Source organism: Balaenoptera acutorostrata, chromosome 15 (assembly GCF_949987535.1).
Source record: "Balaenoptera acutorostrata chromosome 15, mBalAcu1.1, whole genome shotgun sequence".
Classification (NCBI taxonomy): Eukaryota; Metazoa; Chordata; class Mammalia; order Artiodactyla; family Balaenopteridae; genus Balaenoptera; species Balaenoptera acutorostrata.
Window position 1 is genome coordinate 83,768,185 of NC_080078.1, and position 15,494 is coordinate 83,783,678.

The following is a 15,494-nucleotide window of genomic DNA, read 5'->3' on the forward strand; positions in this document are numbered from 1 at the left end:
AATTTCCCCTTTTTATAAGGACACCAGTCGGGTTGGATTAGGGCCCACGCTAGTGACTGCACCTTAACTAATTGCATCTGCAGAAGGTGACATTCTAACATACTGGGGATTAGGACCTCAACATTTGCCGGAGGGGGGGAAGCATAATTCCACTGATAACACTATACAATGTAGAAAATCAGAGCATGGGACAGTCAGCCAGTGGCACACTTGAGTGGGAGTCATTCATTCGGGCACTCACACGACCGACATTGAGAGCCTGATACATACCAGTTTCGGTTCACACACCAGCACGGGCTGGCTTGGGAGCATAAACCACTCCACGTCTCTGGGCTTCAGATTCTAGTATGTGAAACAAAGGAATTGTAGTAAAGTCTTGGACGCTTTCCTTTTAGACCCAAATGCCAAACAATGACTTTTTTTTTTTTAATTTATTTATTTATTTTTGGCTATGTTGGGTCTTCGTTTCTGTGCGAGGGCTTTCTCTAGTTGTGGCAAGTGGGGGCCGCTCTTCATCGCGGTGCGCGGGCCTCTCACTATCGCGGCCTCTCTTGTTGCGGAGCACAGGCTCCAGACGCGCAGGCTCAGTAGTTGTGGCTCACGGGCCTAGTTGCTCCGTGGCATGTGGGATCTTCCCAGACCAGGGCTCGAACCCATGTCCCCTGCATTAGCAGGCAGATTCTCAACCACTGCGCCACCAGGGAAGCCCCACAATGACATTTTTAAATGAAGAAAAAAAATCAAATGACAAATTCGTATACTGTCGTTAGGAATCAAGCTCGTACTTCTAATTTCAAGTCTCTAAAGTTTAGTGATACTAAGTATATCAGTCAAGGTTGGCTACGTCCTGTAACAAACAGCCCCCCAATTCCAGTGGCTAATACGGTGAGAGCTCCTGGTTAGGCAGCTTTCTTTTAAGGGAAACTCAAGGACTCTGGCTTCTTCTGTCCTGTAGGTCTGACCTCCTCTGGTGTTTAGAGTATTCTCCGTTCGGTTGGCTGATGGGGACAGAGAAGGAAGCATCTAGCTTAGGAGGTTTTTATGGGCCAGGCCTACTTAATGCTTCTGCTCACATTCCATTGGCCAGAACTCAGTCACGTGACCACAGCTACATGCAGGAGCCTGGGGATTGTAGTCCAGCTGGACACCCAGGAAGAAGAGGTGAACAGGAGCCACTTCTGCCAAACTAGCAAAAGGAAGAGTGTTGGCGCAGTTTCAGGAGCTGTAGTGCATCGTGAAAATGTGAACGATGGAAGATAAGGCCACAGTGTCAAAGTGTAAAGCAAATATTTTCATGTTTTAGGTAATGTCTGAAATTTAGAGGAACCAGCATCATAAGAACAGTGTCAGGGACTTCCCTGGCGGTCTAGTGGTTAAGACTCCACGCTTCCACTGCAAGGGGCACGGGTTCAGTCCCTGGTCAGGGAACTAAGATCCTGCATGCTGCGCGGCACGGCCAAAGGAAAAAAAAAAAAAGGAAGACACCTTCCCTTGGAAACAGAAAGGAATAAACAAGTAAACAAACACGATAGAATGTGATATTTAAAAAAAAAAAAACGAATAGTGTCAGGAGCCTCCGTGATACCAAGGGTGTGCACATTCTCTGCTTCTCCCTGTGTAGTTCCATCGACTTCTGGCTTTTCAGGTCACTAGAAGAGACTCCAGGGTTTGAAGTAGCTCTGGTTCTGTGTCTAAAACACATGGTGTGCACCCTTGATTTCAGTAAACAGAGTCCAAAGAGACGTAGTTGCTAGGTTTCTTTGTTTTCACTGTCACAAAGCACTAGCCGAAAAATTAGTTGTATTCCCCACTGTCTTCTTCCCTTCTTGTAATAAGAAGAAGCACACTGGAGTAATCACAGGTTGCAAAATAAATGATGTGTTGTTACTCAAAACATGGTCCATGGTCCTGCGAATATTGACACCACCTGGGGTTTTTTTTAATTTTTGTTTTTTAAGAAATGCAGGCTCCCAGGCCCCTCCCCAGACCTGCAGAATCAGAAACCGAATTTTAACAAGAGCCCCAGGGCATTTGTACGCACAGTAAAGCTTGAGAAGCTGATCTGGGTGTTAGAGGTGTGGGCAGCAGTATTTGACTTGCTAGCCTTCTGGCTTCATTTATTTAGGCTTTGTGACGGGTGAGTGTGGTGTGGGGATGTTTTAAGGTCAGAAGTGAAACAAAAATTTACACTCGTACACCTTTTTTTTGTTTGTTTGTTTTGAGTACTTATCATGGAGGGGGTGGAGTGGAAAGGGGAGAAAATAGGTTAAGGAAGGGGGTCTCTTCAAAAGCGGTTGGCAAATTCTGCTTTTCGGGCCCAGCCTCCTTCAGGCTTTTCCTTTCTACTGTCTTTATGGTCTTTGTGAATATTAAGCCTCAAGAAATCATATACAGCACAGGCAGCTGTAAACTTCTACATGAAAGAAAAAGACAATAGAAAAATTGAACAGTAGACTTGCATGTTAGCAAGAAGGTTCTGTTCCCCAGAAAGTTAGAGAAATCATCTCAAGATCCCTGTTAACCTCAAGATTGCCTTTAAGTTGCAGTCTGTAGCAATGTATTTCAGACATGTTTTACATATGATTTAATTTTGTTCTTTTACTTTATGAGTGAATACAGTCAGAGGCTGAGTCAGGGTAGAGAGAGCAGCGGCTTCGTGCTGGTTCTGATGCCCACGGAGGCTGCTGCTTTACCTTGGCGTCCCTGGCCTGTCCCCTGACGCTGCACTGAAACCCAGCTTGTGCTTCCCTGAACCTCATGCTGCTTCATTCCACCGTGCCTTTAAGTTATTTTATTATTTTTATTTTATCTCACTGTTACTGAAAGGATTCATTGAGGTGACTTCTTCCATTATAATGTTTGAGCCATCTGAGGGCAGGTATGTGTTTGAATTTGGGTTCTATGAGTTGACGTTGAAATGAGATGAAGGAAGTCTCATCTTTTAAGTAACTTGAAAAGATTTAAGCTTCTCTTTTATTTTTTATTTTATTTAATTTAAAAAATGTAATGGGGTATGCACTTACTTGCAAATGAGTTGTGATGACACGTAAGGGACATGATTGGGGTGAACCTGAGCTTTCGGAACAGCCAGTGGGAACATGGCGGTGATCTGTGTGTCTGCCCGTGAGCGGGGAGGCTGCCCCGAGCTGTCTGGGGCTCTCACGCCCTCCTCTGGCGGTCTTAACCCTCCGCTGTGTGTTCTCCCTGGGATTACGTATCTTTGGGGAAGAATGTTTGTTTAAACAGAGATTTTAATATGCTGTGGTTAGCTCGGGTTTGATTTGTGGGCTGTGCTTTCAGAGCCTCTTTTCCTTCTATGTAGTTTTCGTGCTTTTCAAGGGCTATTTTCATTGAGTGGATTTCATTTCATTTCTCTGTTTGGGAAGCGTCAGTTCACTGAGGGGTTATACTTCGCCCTTGAATTATACATTTATTTCTTTAGTGTCCTCTCCTGTGGTTCCTGCTTTTCCTTTATTTTAGTTGTTTTAAGTTGTGCTATTTAATAGTTGTATATTTCCAGCCTTGTATAACGCCGTGAGCTCTTTTTTAGAAAGAGAGTATATTAAAAGTCCTCGACAGAACAGCAAAGATTCGTGGACTTTTGGCAGACCTGAATCTGTGAGTAGAGAGAATTAAGACCATTCATGCCTTTGACCTGTGCTGTTCTGTATGGTAATCAGCAGCCACATGTGACTATTTAGATTTCAATTAATTAAAAATTTTTTTTTTAATTTTAGGGACATTGGATATGCTTATTATTATGATTTCGTTGATGGTTTCACATATGTATGACTATTTTTTATTTTTATTTTATTTTTATTTTTTTAAAGATTGATTGATTGATTGATTGATTGCTATGTTGGGTCTTCGTTTCTGTGCTAGGGCTTTCTCTAGTTGCGGCAAGTGGGGGCCACTCTTCATCGCGGTGCGCGGGCCTCTCACTATCGTGGCCTCTCTTGTTGCGGAGCACAGGCTCCAGACGTGCAGGCTCAGTAGTTGTGGCTCACGGGCCTAGTTGCCCCGCGGCATGTGGGATCTTCCCAGACCAGGGCTCGAACCCGTGTCCCCTGCATTAGCAGGCAGATTCTCAACCACTGCGCCACCAGGGAAGCCCCTAAAATTTTAAAAGTTAAGGTTCACTTAATCAGCCACTGCAGCCACGTTTCATATGCCCAGCTCTCCCCGTGGTTGTGTCTGGTATCAGACTGTGCAGACATAGACCACTGCGTCATCACAGCTGCATGGCTGCAGGTACCTAGAGCGGCCTTTGTAGGAAGTTGTGTTTCAACTCCAGAATTTTATTTTACCCAAAGGAAGTAGACTCTTCCATGTTTTTCTAGGATTTCCGGAACAAAGGTACATTGTTCCCAGCCAAAGAGGACTGTTAGAGACAAGCATATTTTCTCCCATTTTCTGTGGGAGTTTGTTCTTTTTTAGAATCTCATCCACAGTAGTATATCTTTAAGACAAGATATGTTCTTATTCTAACCTGAGCCTGGATCTAAGTGTTTGGGGGACTTTGATTTCAGCAGCTGTTATGTGAGGCAGTCGAGCCTCCGGGTCACTTACCCAGTCACCAGTGGGACTTTGAGTTATTTTTTCTCTTGTGATTTCTTTCTCAAAGCCGTAAAAGTGGCCTATAATCTATAGCAGAGTCTTGTTGGTAGCACGTTTCTAAACTCATTTCAGAACTAACTTGTGTCAAGGAATTATTTTCCCATTCTTTTTGGTTGAGCGTTCTCTGATTTCAAGTCAGGGAAACAGAATTATACCAGTAAGAAAGCAAACATTCTCTATAACTTCCAGCTCAGCGGTTCAATTTCATATTAAAATGACTCTCCCGTTGGAAATGCCAGTGTGGTTCCACAGGGACCTCCGCCCGCCCTAGAACTTTAAGTCTGTGCCACCGCTCCAAGCACGAGACCACCAGAGGCTCGGTCGAGTCAAATTGGTTGGCAAACAAAGAAGGTGATTGAATGATCCAGGGCAAGTCTCCTGGTCCATACACACAGGCGTCCTGGACATAGCGGCCTGCAAAGGGAACACAGAAACTTAGCTGCCTTTGTTTCCTCGTCAGTTTGCATCCACGTGGAAGAGTGACGCACTTCTAAGGTCATCTGTAAGGCCTCTCTGCTTCGTGCCAGTTCAGATTAAACGGGGTTTCCATGATCGCTTTGACAGGGGCTTTTATGTTGAATTTTGAATTCATGATGGAAGGGAAGCTTTCATTCGTTTGGTTAGTGATTTCTGAAATGTTTAATGGCTACTTTAGGTGAATACTGTAGAATTTTAGCTAGTCATGAGCACGAGGGAGAAGTAACAGCCATTGTTTGCCAGATAACACCTAAATTCTGATAGCTGCTGTTTTAAGTGCCATGAACTTTTCAAGTATTTTCCTCGGTTGTGGGTAGTTCATAAGAGTTGTGTTGGTTTTAAGAAGTCATTGCTTCAGCCTTCTAATGGTTTTGCAGAGTGAGTTTGATATAAATAGAAGTAATTAAAATTGGAATTCTAGTTCAAATCCAGTACTGATTGGACTCCTTCGAGGTGAACTCAGTAGCACGTTTTATGGGTCTGACACTGTGCTTGGCTCTTCCTACTCTATTTTAATCCTCCCACCAACAGTGGGAGGTGGTTTCTGTCATCACCTTCGGTTTGCAGAGGCAGGAGTGCTCAGTTTGCGTGTAAGGGAAATTTCTGCTCATTTTGGAGACCTTGCTCTTTTCTCTGCTCAGCGCTGCCATGCTCTCTCCCCCCTGCTGATGCTGTAATCCTACTTCCAGAAACCTGTCTTAAGGAAATATTATTTAAAAGGGTTGGAACTGCATGCACAGAAATGTCCAGTGTTGTTTTTAAGACTGAAAAAAATCAAAAGGGATCTTTTCCCTGCTAAGCGTGCATTCGTGTACTGAAGGGCCTAGAACTGGCCCATGGTGAGCATTGTATACGTGGAAGCTGTTATCATGATCAGAATCTTTTTAACTGATAGACTCTTGGTGCAGTGTCACAGAATCTCAATAGTATTACATTTAACCAGTTGAAAGTGTAAATATGAAGATAGCATGAAAAGCTTAGGACATAGTGAAAGAGGAATCAACTGCACCTTGATCGTAACTGCATACTCTATAGTTTATGTACGTATGAACCGGAAGGGAACACAAATAAATGGGACTTTGTCAGAATTGCGTTAATGCTGTCTTGGTGATTAAAAATAAGCCAACTCTTTGTTGCTGATAGTAATGGGATGGCTCTGCAGTGTGTGCAGAGCTGGGCCATGTGCTCCCCCAGTGGCGTGGCATCAGGCAGCCGCAGCTGGTTTGAGACCCGGCTCTGCCACTGCCTGTGCCGCGTCCTGTGACTCTGGGAGTGACCTCACTTCTCTGAGTCTGGGGTTCCTCGTCTGTAAAGTGTGCGTAATGATAGTTTCTACCTGCAGATCGCTGTAAGCATCGACGGCAGGCCCAGAGCCGGGTTCCAGAAGGGTTTACCACAGACCCTACAACAGTGCTTGGCCTAAGTCGGGACTGACTGAATGCTGGCCGGGGTTGGCCCTGTACTGCTTTGCTAGTAGAACCATTTGCACAGTGAAGCTAGTGATGGCAAGAACTTTCTGAAGTGTTTACTTGTAGGGAATAATGATTCTTGTTAAGACTCACAGTGACTAGGTTTTTTTGCAAACATTATTAAAATACTCAGATTTTGCTACTCTAAGAATTTGGAATCATTACTTGATCATTGACAGCCACAACCCTTCGTGACATCTTATATACCATTGGTGAATCACTTTTTCAGGAAGAATCGGAGCCTCGCCTTTTCTGAGTATTTATCCGCCAGTCCTGTCAACCCGTATGTAATGACAGTGAGCCACTTACTGTCTGAAGAAAGGCCAAGGTTGTTTGTTAGCCTGTCGTTTAACTGTCACCTTCTTTCTATGTGACTATCCCCCTAGCTGAATCATACCTACTTTTTAAAAAATACTAGAAAATTATTCCAGTCCTTCTGACCTGGTACCCGTCAGGAGGATGGTTGTGCACGTGGCAGCGGGAATTGTTTGTCTTTGAACTGTTCTGGTATTAGATTTTCCGTTTTTTGTTTGTCCACAACCTGTTTCTTTTAGGTCAGTCTTTAAATCAGCTTGGAAACTGGGCGAACCTAGTTTATTTTGCATTATCTGATATACTGTATTCAGACCCGAGGACTGTACCCAGATGCCTTGTGAAAATAGGTTATGTATCTCTGCAGTAGCTCCCGAGGTGGTTAGGGAGCTGCTTGTAGACAGACAGCGCAGGGCCCAGGTATCCCTGGGGAACTCGTGCTCTGCCGGAGCCGCCTTCACGCACGGCTTTGCTCCAGTCTTCCCGCGTCCTCTGTCCACCACCAGCTGTGGCCCCAGAGGCGTCAAGCACGCTGTTTTCCTTCCCCGGAGTACACCAAAGGACTTGCCATCTTTCTACTGGACTCGTCTGTATCATGCTGTGAATTGTGTCTCATCCACCGTTTCCTCCCTGAGACTGTCTGCTCAGCCTGGGGGTTCGGGGGTGTGGAGAGCCAGCCCCAGAGAGGAGGCACGGATAACTTCCCGGGAGCCAAGTTCTAGCTCTTCGACTCCGGAGGTGTTTCCCCCGAACCGACGTGCCTGAGAGCCGCTCTGCAGCCAGCTAGTTCTCTTCCAGACTCCACAGAACAGAGACGTGGTCTCCTCCACCCCAGATCTGGCTTTCGTGTACTGCCCTGGCCACTAAAACCTCTGGCACACAAGACAAAGGGGCAAAAGAATTCACTGTCCCTCAGGGAGAAGCTCCTGAGGGCAAAGCAAAGAGACCTTTTTTCAGCAAGAACTGCGTAAGAAGTATGGGGGGCAGCTGGCTGACCCCACCGAGGAGCATATACCTGTGCTATTCAGACGTCTGTTCTCGTAAAGAGACCCAGGGAGACAGAGAGCTCATTTTAAATGAATGTTAGGAGCAGGTTGGAAAAGCCAGATAGCGCATGTGTTTTTATCTGAAAACTTTAAAAGTTGCAGCCCTGTTGTGTGTTCACTTTGTGAAAATTTGTCAGCTCAGATACTTAGAATTTGTCTACTTCTCTGTCTGGATATTATAATTAAAAGAAAAGTTTTTAAAAAATTGACACCGTGCTAGTTGGATCATCACTAATTCTTCCAGATTGCAGTAAACATGACCGTCAGTCTTCTCCCACTGTTTTCGAGGCAGCAGTTGTACAGTTTTTATAAAATTTGAAGGCGTTTTGTGGCTTGGGTTTTGTTTTTGTTTTTGTTTTGGCCACGCTGCACGGCTTGCAGGATCTCAGTTCCCAGACCAGGTATTGAACCCGGGCCCCAGCAGTGAAAGCCCAGAATCCTAACCACTAGGCCACCAGGGAACCCCCTTGGGTTTTGTTTTTACCTTTGCAGCCATCATGAACAGTTCCCTCCTTGTTTTTCCATTTAATGGCTCGAACGTTTCCTTCCCAGCCAGTGTTTGGGGTGGAACCTGGAGCATCTAAGGGAAAAGACATGCAGGCATACAGTGAGCAGATGAAGGGAAAGCCCAGCCTCATTCAGAATGCATGTTCTCATGTGATGAAAGGCTAACGCTTCTGGGGGCAGGGTGTGTGCTGCACCGGTGGTAGTATCAGGGTGGAGCGAGGTCCCGTATTGCATCTTTGTGCTTAGATTTCACTTTTCATCCCTTCCTCCATCCCTAGTAACTCACCTAGTATTGACAGCATGTTATGTTGGGTCTCTTTGGATCGCGTTTTCTCCGCAACAGCTCTCTGGGGGTGATTTGAAAGGATTTTCAGTGGATATGAGAGGTTTTAAAAAGCTCCTAACCCATTTCTGCTGGATTTCATTGTTTGCACTGTCGCCTGGACTGACTGATTCGGTTAGCTGTTCAAGCTTGAAGCCACATTCGCAATAAGAGCCAATCAGCTTTACAGAAAGAGCAAATAGGCCCATTTAAAGGAGGGCATCAGATTTCCCTCTACCTCTAAGAAAACCTATCTGAAGTATCATGTTAGCCACAAACAAAATTGCTAGTTTTAATAGTTTACATTCTTAACGAGCCCCTAGCACAATACCTGGCACTAGTAGGTATCCAGCAGTATCTAATAAGTGAAGGAAGAAAGGAAGAACTTTCCAAAGATCTGTGCTCAGAATTTTCAGAAGGCTCTATTTGAGGAGACGCGCAATGCTGGTGCTTGCTTCTGGAGAGGGGGCAAAAGCAGCCAGCCTGATTTGGGAACGTGGCGCTCTCTCAGCAAACCTCAGATCCCTGAAAGCAAAGACCCTCCTGGACTACCCAAGTGGACGGTCTTACAGAATGCAGAGCTGTTTACCAAGCCAAAGATCCGAAATAGAAAGAATCTTCAGTTAAGGATACACTTCTCCTGTTGTTGCCTCTGGCCTGAACAGACACTGTTTTGCTGGATTGTTCTTACCTTTCAGTCGGTTCAGAGTTACCCAGTAATGTCGCTCTGGGCCGTGGATGTCTTTAGACCACCGAAGCATGTCTTTTGCGCGGGTGTCTGTTAGTACAAACTCTACAAACTTCCTTGTTAGTACATAGTAAGCACTTCCAAAATAAATTGTTAAGTTATGGGGTGGTTCATCTTTGAATCTTTCATTTGGAGATACATAGATATCTTCTTCAGGGGTGAATTTGGGATGGCTTTGACTTGTCTTAGATTTAATGTTTGGTGGCTGGATTACTCCAGGAGTGATATTTTTATCATTCCATTTGCTTCTGATGTAGTGTATGATTTCCCTGTTAGTTTTGATTGGAAAATCCTGTCCACAAAGATTAATGACATAGTTCCATTGAAATTTGGAATGGACTAGATCTTTCATACAATTAATATCTGCCTGTAGTCTCCTAAAGCCAGTGTAAGCCATTTTCTCTCTCGTTGATGAAATAAAAATATTTTCAAAACAATTAACCAGGGATTGCACAGCAGTCTTATACTTCTTGGGGGCCTTTTCATCAACATGAATACAGTAAACATTTTGAGGCACATAAATAGCTCTGAGAAGCTGCACAAACATAGCCAGCTCCTTATGAATAGTTATAATATATGCCAAAGGGAAGATGCCCTCTTCTGCAGACAGGGGTCTGGTTATGAAATGCAACTCCTGGGATATCCTGGAACAATTTCCTGGTCTGTGTAAATGAGAAAGTATTTCAGATCCATGAGGGTTTTTACAGAATTTTGCAATTTGGGGAGCCACCTCTTTCCCTTCAAACAAAGCCGAACACAGTTCATCTGGATAAAAGCCACATTCCACTACTGCTGGGTAGGTGGGTTCCTCCTCTGGTTCCTCAGGAGTTGGATTCCTTAAATAAAGAAAAATGAAGATGCAAGTGGCTACGCACACGAGAAGACCTGGCTTTGTGGCTCGCAGCTGGCTCATGTTTTGAGCTCCAGTCGCCTTCTTATTACCATAGTTTGAAATGTTTTCCTCTAAGCTTCCTAAAAGAACAACAGGCAGAATTTAGGGTGTTGTTAACTCTATTCCCCCCCGCCCCTGCTAACTCTATTGGCGTACACGTATTTAAAGTGTATAATTTGATCAGTTTTTATATATGTGTATACTCATGAAACTGTCACCACAGTCAGGATAACAGTCATTTCTTTCACCCCTGAAAGCTTTCTTGGGCCCCTTTTACTCCATCCTCCTTCCACCATTGTCTCTGGACAATCACTCATATGCTCTTGTTACTGTAGACTAGTTGGCGTATTCTACAGTTTTATATAAGCTAAGTTATACGTGTGTACTTTTTGCTTGGATTTTTTGTCACTTAGGATAATGAGTTTAAGATTTCATCCACGTCACTGCATTTATCACCATTTTTCCCTTTTTATTGCCGAGCAGTATTCCATCAAATGGACAAGCCGCAATCTGTCTATCTGTTCATCTGTTGAAGGACACTGAAGTTGCTTCTAGTTTTAGGATATTACAAGATGCTGAAAGCATTTTGTGCACAAGTCTTTGTGCAGACCTATGTTTTTGTGTCTCTGGGGTAAATAAGAGTGAAATGGCTGGCTCGCATATAGGTGTATGTTTAACTTCTTAAGAAATTGCCAGGTTTTTTTCCAAAGTGGGTGTGCCGTTTTACATTCCCACCAGCAGTGTACGAGAGCTCCATTTACTGTACATCCTCACCAGCACTGGGTATGGTCCATTTAAAAAACTTTAACCAGTCTAATAGGTGCATAGTGGTAATTCATTGTGGTTTAACTTTGCATTTCCCTGATGACTAATGATGTTGACTGTATTTTCATGTGTTATTGCCCTTATCTTGGCAGATAAAAATCTCAAATATTTATTTTGGACATAGATACTGTCCTGTTCTGCATTATTCAGAATTTATCTTATGCCATTATTCTGTATCATGTTATGAGAATATATCTTTCCAATAAAGAAAACAACAAATCAAGAGAAATTTTGTGATCACATAATTCAACTTGTTGAAATGAGTTTATGAATTGTTTTTACAGAAGGCTTCAGTGATTAAAAACAAGATATCTTTATCTAATAAAATTATTTGATAATAATTTAGTTTCCTCTCTTGAACTCTACAGAGATTCATGAATAAGTATTTTAATTAATTAATTGTTATTGGCATGCAAAGACCATCCTTCGGAATTTAGGGAAGAAAATTGATCAGGTAAAATATCTATATCGTTAGTAGTTTTTTCCCTTGTTTATGAATTTTGTCTCTAGGTTTCCGTAAAAAGTCATATCATTGCTTGTTCCTACTTCCTATTTTTTTTTAAATATTTGTTTTATTTTTGGCTGCGTCAGGTCTTAGGTGTGGCACGAGGGCTCCAGAGTGCTTGGGCTCTGTAGTTGTGGCGCGTGGGCTCTCTGTTGTAGCCTGTGGGCTCAGTAGTTGCAGCGTGCGGGCTTAGTTGCCCTACAGCGTGTGGGATCTTAGTTTCCCGACCAGGGATCGAACTTGCGTTGCCTGCATTGGAAGGTGGATTCTTAACCCCTGGACCACCAGGGAAGTCCTCCTACTTCCTGTTTTTAAAAACCCATTTACTTTTGACCAGTGTTTATCTCAGATTTGACATTAGTCCCTTACCTTTCCACATCATTATTGCAAATGCCATTTGGATAAAGCATTAACAAGGCAGCATTTTGAGTTATCCTGTGTTCTTAAACTGTGAGCCCATAAAAACTGTAAATGCTGATTGTGGATTTTAAAAATGTATTTATTTTCATTGTATAGTTTCTTTTTACCCATCATGCTTCAAAAATAAAACAATTACTGCCCAAATATGTCAGGTTACGTTTTACTCTGGTTCAGTAAATGTTGATTGCCCCAAGCATAAAACATTATGGCATAATTTTACAGACATTTTTATAAATTACATAATACCTTTTATAAGCACAGTCATCATTATAATTAACACATTTCATATCTGGTCTCTAAAGTAGACACAACATGTATCATAAAAACAAATTCGGTTGGATGGAAATACCTTCTTGAAATGAAAATAAAGCTTTTAACTGCTTCTCTGTTAAGAATTTTGGTGAAAGGTAAACCACGTACCATAGTTTGTTACATTTTCTCCTGTGTTTAGCTTTTGCATGGGAAGGGGGTTTGGGGTTTTTTTTGGTTTGTTGTCTTGGTTGTTGTTTTTAAGCTTATGGTCAAAGTGTAAAACATGCTGGTCTCATCACAGAAATGTTAGCCCCACTTCACTGACAGACTATATACCCCATGCAGAGCCCAGGGGTTTGGGTATTTTCAGTGTTTTATGATAATTAAGTGAAGACACGTCCCGTGTGTAGTCCGTTGTCCTTCAGGGCAATACGTTGGCTAAATGCTTTCCCTCCCTTATTTGTAGAGAGACAGGCACAGGAGCTTGGTCACGGTTAATCTGCTGCCTTTCTGTCTCGTGTTCTGTTAGTGCAGCGCTCACAGTTGCCCAGTTAAATCTTCCTTTTGGCTCAGGTTCACTTTGAAATTTAGAAATCGGTGTGGCTAGAATGCCATGTTGTGGGAAGGGTCACCACCTTTATTTTCGTTGTTTCAGTACAAGCTTTTCCAGGTAGTCAGGACAGCCTTGTAATGAAGCCTTTGGAGACTCCGCTGCTGCTGAATTTACATAATTCTTGCTGTGGCTTTAACCTGCATCTGGTGGATAATGTGAAAATTCCCACAGGAATCAGCTCTTTAGGGCCTGGCAGTTTTTCCTTTTTAAATCGTGGTGAGCATCGTTTTCAGCTTTGCAGACATTTCGGTTCCTGGTGATTTGTTGTTGTTGTTTTGTTTCTATGATGTGAAATCAGCTTTTGTAGTCATAATGAAACTGTAATTGTTAAACATGTGCCTTTTTATCACTAAATTAATTTCCAAGAAATGTAAGAGATATTTTCCAAGTGAGAGGAACATGCAGCCCACTAAAAAAAAGTGCAGTCTTACTGATTATTGAGCAATTTTTTTTCCTCCACAAAAAGTTTAAATATTTATTTATTTTAAAGACTTCAGAAAGAGTGGCAGTTATCATTATATATCATGGAGCAGATACAAAAGTTCTTTGTTCAAACCAGGCCCATTATTTTACCATTCCAGTGTTCTATTTCCTCATGTACTACTGAAATCACAGATGATCTCTAAAATTATTATTTTGTGTGTGTGAGAGAACATTTTAAGGCTTTTTTCATATAGTGTCATTCCTTAAGTGATCTTTCCTGGGCCTTAGATATTTTGATGATCTTTTAGTTCCTCGTATCTGCAGCCTTTGGTGCATAGCATCATTAAAATATGTAGAGTGTACAGTAGGATTAAATAGCTTCCAGACAGTGAATCATGTTTTGAAGATTACACGTTCAGTTGACTGAGGACATATGACACCTAAGGGATTTTGTAGAATATCTTTCAGTAGCAGTAATTACCAAAGTTACGGTTAAGGATGGTGTTAAAATTTTTTCCTTTTTGTGGTACTGGAAATCACAAATGATCTCCAGCTATAGTTCTCAGAATGGAATTATTTTACCTTTTATTTATGTTTTTGTCCAAGCATAAAATATTTCCAAAGAGTTGTTTCAAAATACATTACTATCCTAATTACGAGAGCCGGCGAGCATATTTTCCTTCTTCTTTTCTGCCTTCTTTATCTGTCTGTAGTGCCCCTCTCCCACCGCCCCTACTGCAGGCCTTAACAGCCAAGAACAGAAGTCAGCAATATGGGTCTGGTACTATGTGTTGCCACTAGAACACTTAAGGGCAGTCATTTTGAATTTGTTATGACGGGATTTAATTTGTTATATAGGCTTTTATGGGGAGTTGGCAACATCCTGGATAAGTTAATTATTTTGCTAAATCTTTTATACTTTGTGGGTTTTTTGGTTTTTTTTTAATTTGGTTGCACTGGGTCTTAGTTGCGGCAGGCAGGCTCCTTAGTTGCGGCTCACCGGCTCCTTAGTTGCGGCATGTGAACTCTTAGCTGCGGCATGCATGTGGGATCTAGTTCCCTGACCAGGGATCGAACCCCGGCCCCCTGCACTGGGAGCACAGAGTCTTAACCACTGCGCCGCCAGGGAAGTCCCTTGTGTTTTTTTTTAAAGGTAATTCCTGTTAGTAAATAGAAAATGGGCATCTTTAAAGATGAACTTGTAATATTTTGCCATATATTCTATAGACTGCTACTGTTTCAGAGTATTAACATTAGCTTAACCAGATTAAACAATTTAGTCTTTATTTTCTGGACGGCAGATGGGGGTGTATGATAGTACCTGCCTCATGAGGACAGCGGGCTAGGGGTGTGGGGCAGATGGCTGAGCGTTTCCCGCTGAGCCTGGCCCCGGGCAGTGCTCAGTGCTTGAGCCGGTGGGGCTACCGCCAGTCCCCCGGAGCAACGAGACCCTCAGACCGTGAATGTTGGTTCTCTCTCCGGTTACCGCATGTTTGTCCTAAAGAAGTCACTGTAGCTGCAGCAATGAAAATTTTGTGTGTTATTTTTGTCGTCTCTGGGCTCAGAATGATGTCCAAAGCACCCTACAAGTTAACAGTTTTTTCTTGAACTATTTGAGCTTTATCATAGTAGTTAGACTAATTTTGAATTCAGACCGTCAAAGCTGTCCAGTAAAATAGATGTCTTAATCACAACATGCTTATTCCTAAAATGTGTATACGTTTCTTCAGCCACTTTGATGTGAAGGGGAAAACTACATTTTAGGATATCCATTTAAAACAGTCACAACAAAAACAACGTTTTTATTAGAGGACTGTTTTTTGAGAGGAAAAGATGCCTGCTACTTGTGCATTTTAAAATATTACTGATATTCCAGTAGTTCTGTTGTAAAACCCTGGAGGAGGCACAGTAAAACATAGTTTAGTAATAAGACCTGCTCAGCCTGTGCCATTCATGATCTCCGCATAGTTAACGAAGCACTTACCTCGGGAGGCTCGCATATGGGGTAGAGGTCCTGGCCCTGTCAGCGCCCAGCCTGGCTTTTTTTTTTTCCTTCAGTTGCTTCT

General features: G+C 42.7%; 2 protein-coding genes across 3 annotated transcripts in view; one reads left to right on the forward strand and one right to left on the reverse strand.

The window, feature by feature from the left end:
- The window catches only part of RTF2 (replication termination factor 2), a 41,282-nt gene that overhangs the window by 15,572 nt on the left and 10,216 nt on the right, over positions 1–15,494 (forward strand). The gene's annotated exons all lie outside the window — the stretch shown is intronic.
- On the reverse strand, positions 4,808–10,411 carry LOC103011756 (beta-1,3-galactosyl-O-glycosyl-glycoprotein beta-1,6-N-acetylglucosaminyltransferase 7). Its single transcript, XM_007185266.2, has 3 exons — positions 9,442–10,411; positions 8,406–8,501; positions 4,808–5,031 (listed from the first exon to the last, which is right to left on the reverse strand). Exons 1-3 carry the CDS (start codon positions 10,409–10,411, stop codon positions 4,808–4,810), a joined length of 1,290 nt encoding a protein of 429 aa, XP_007185328.2.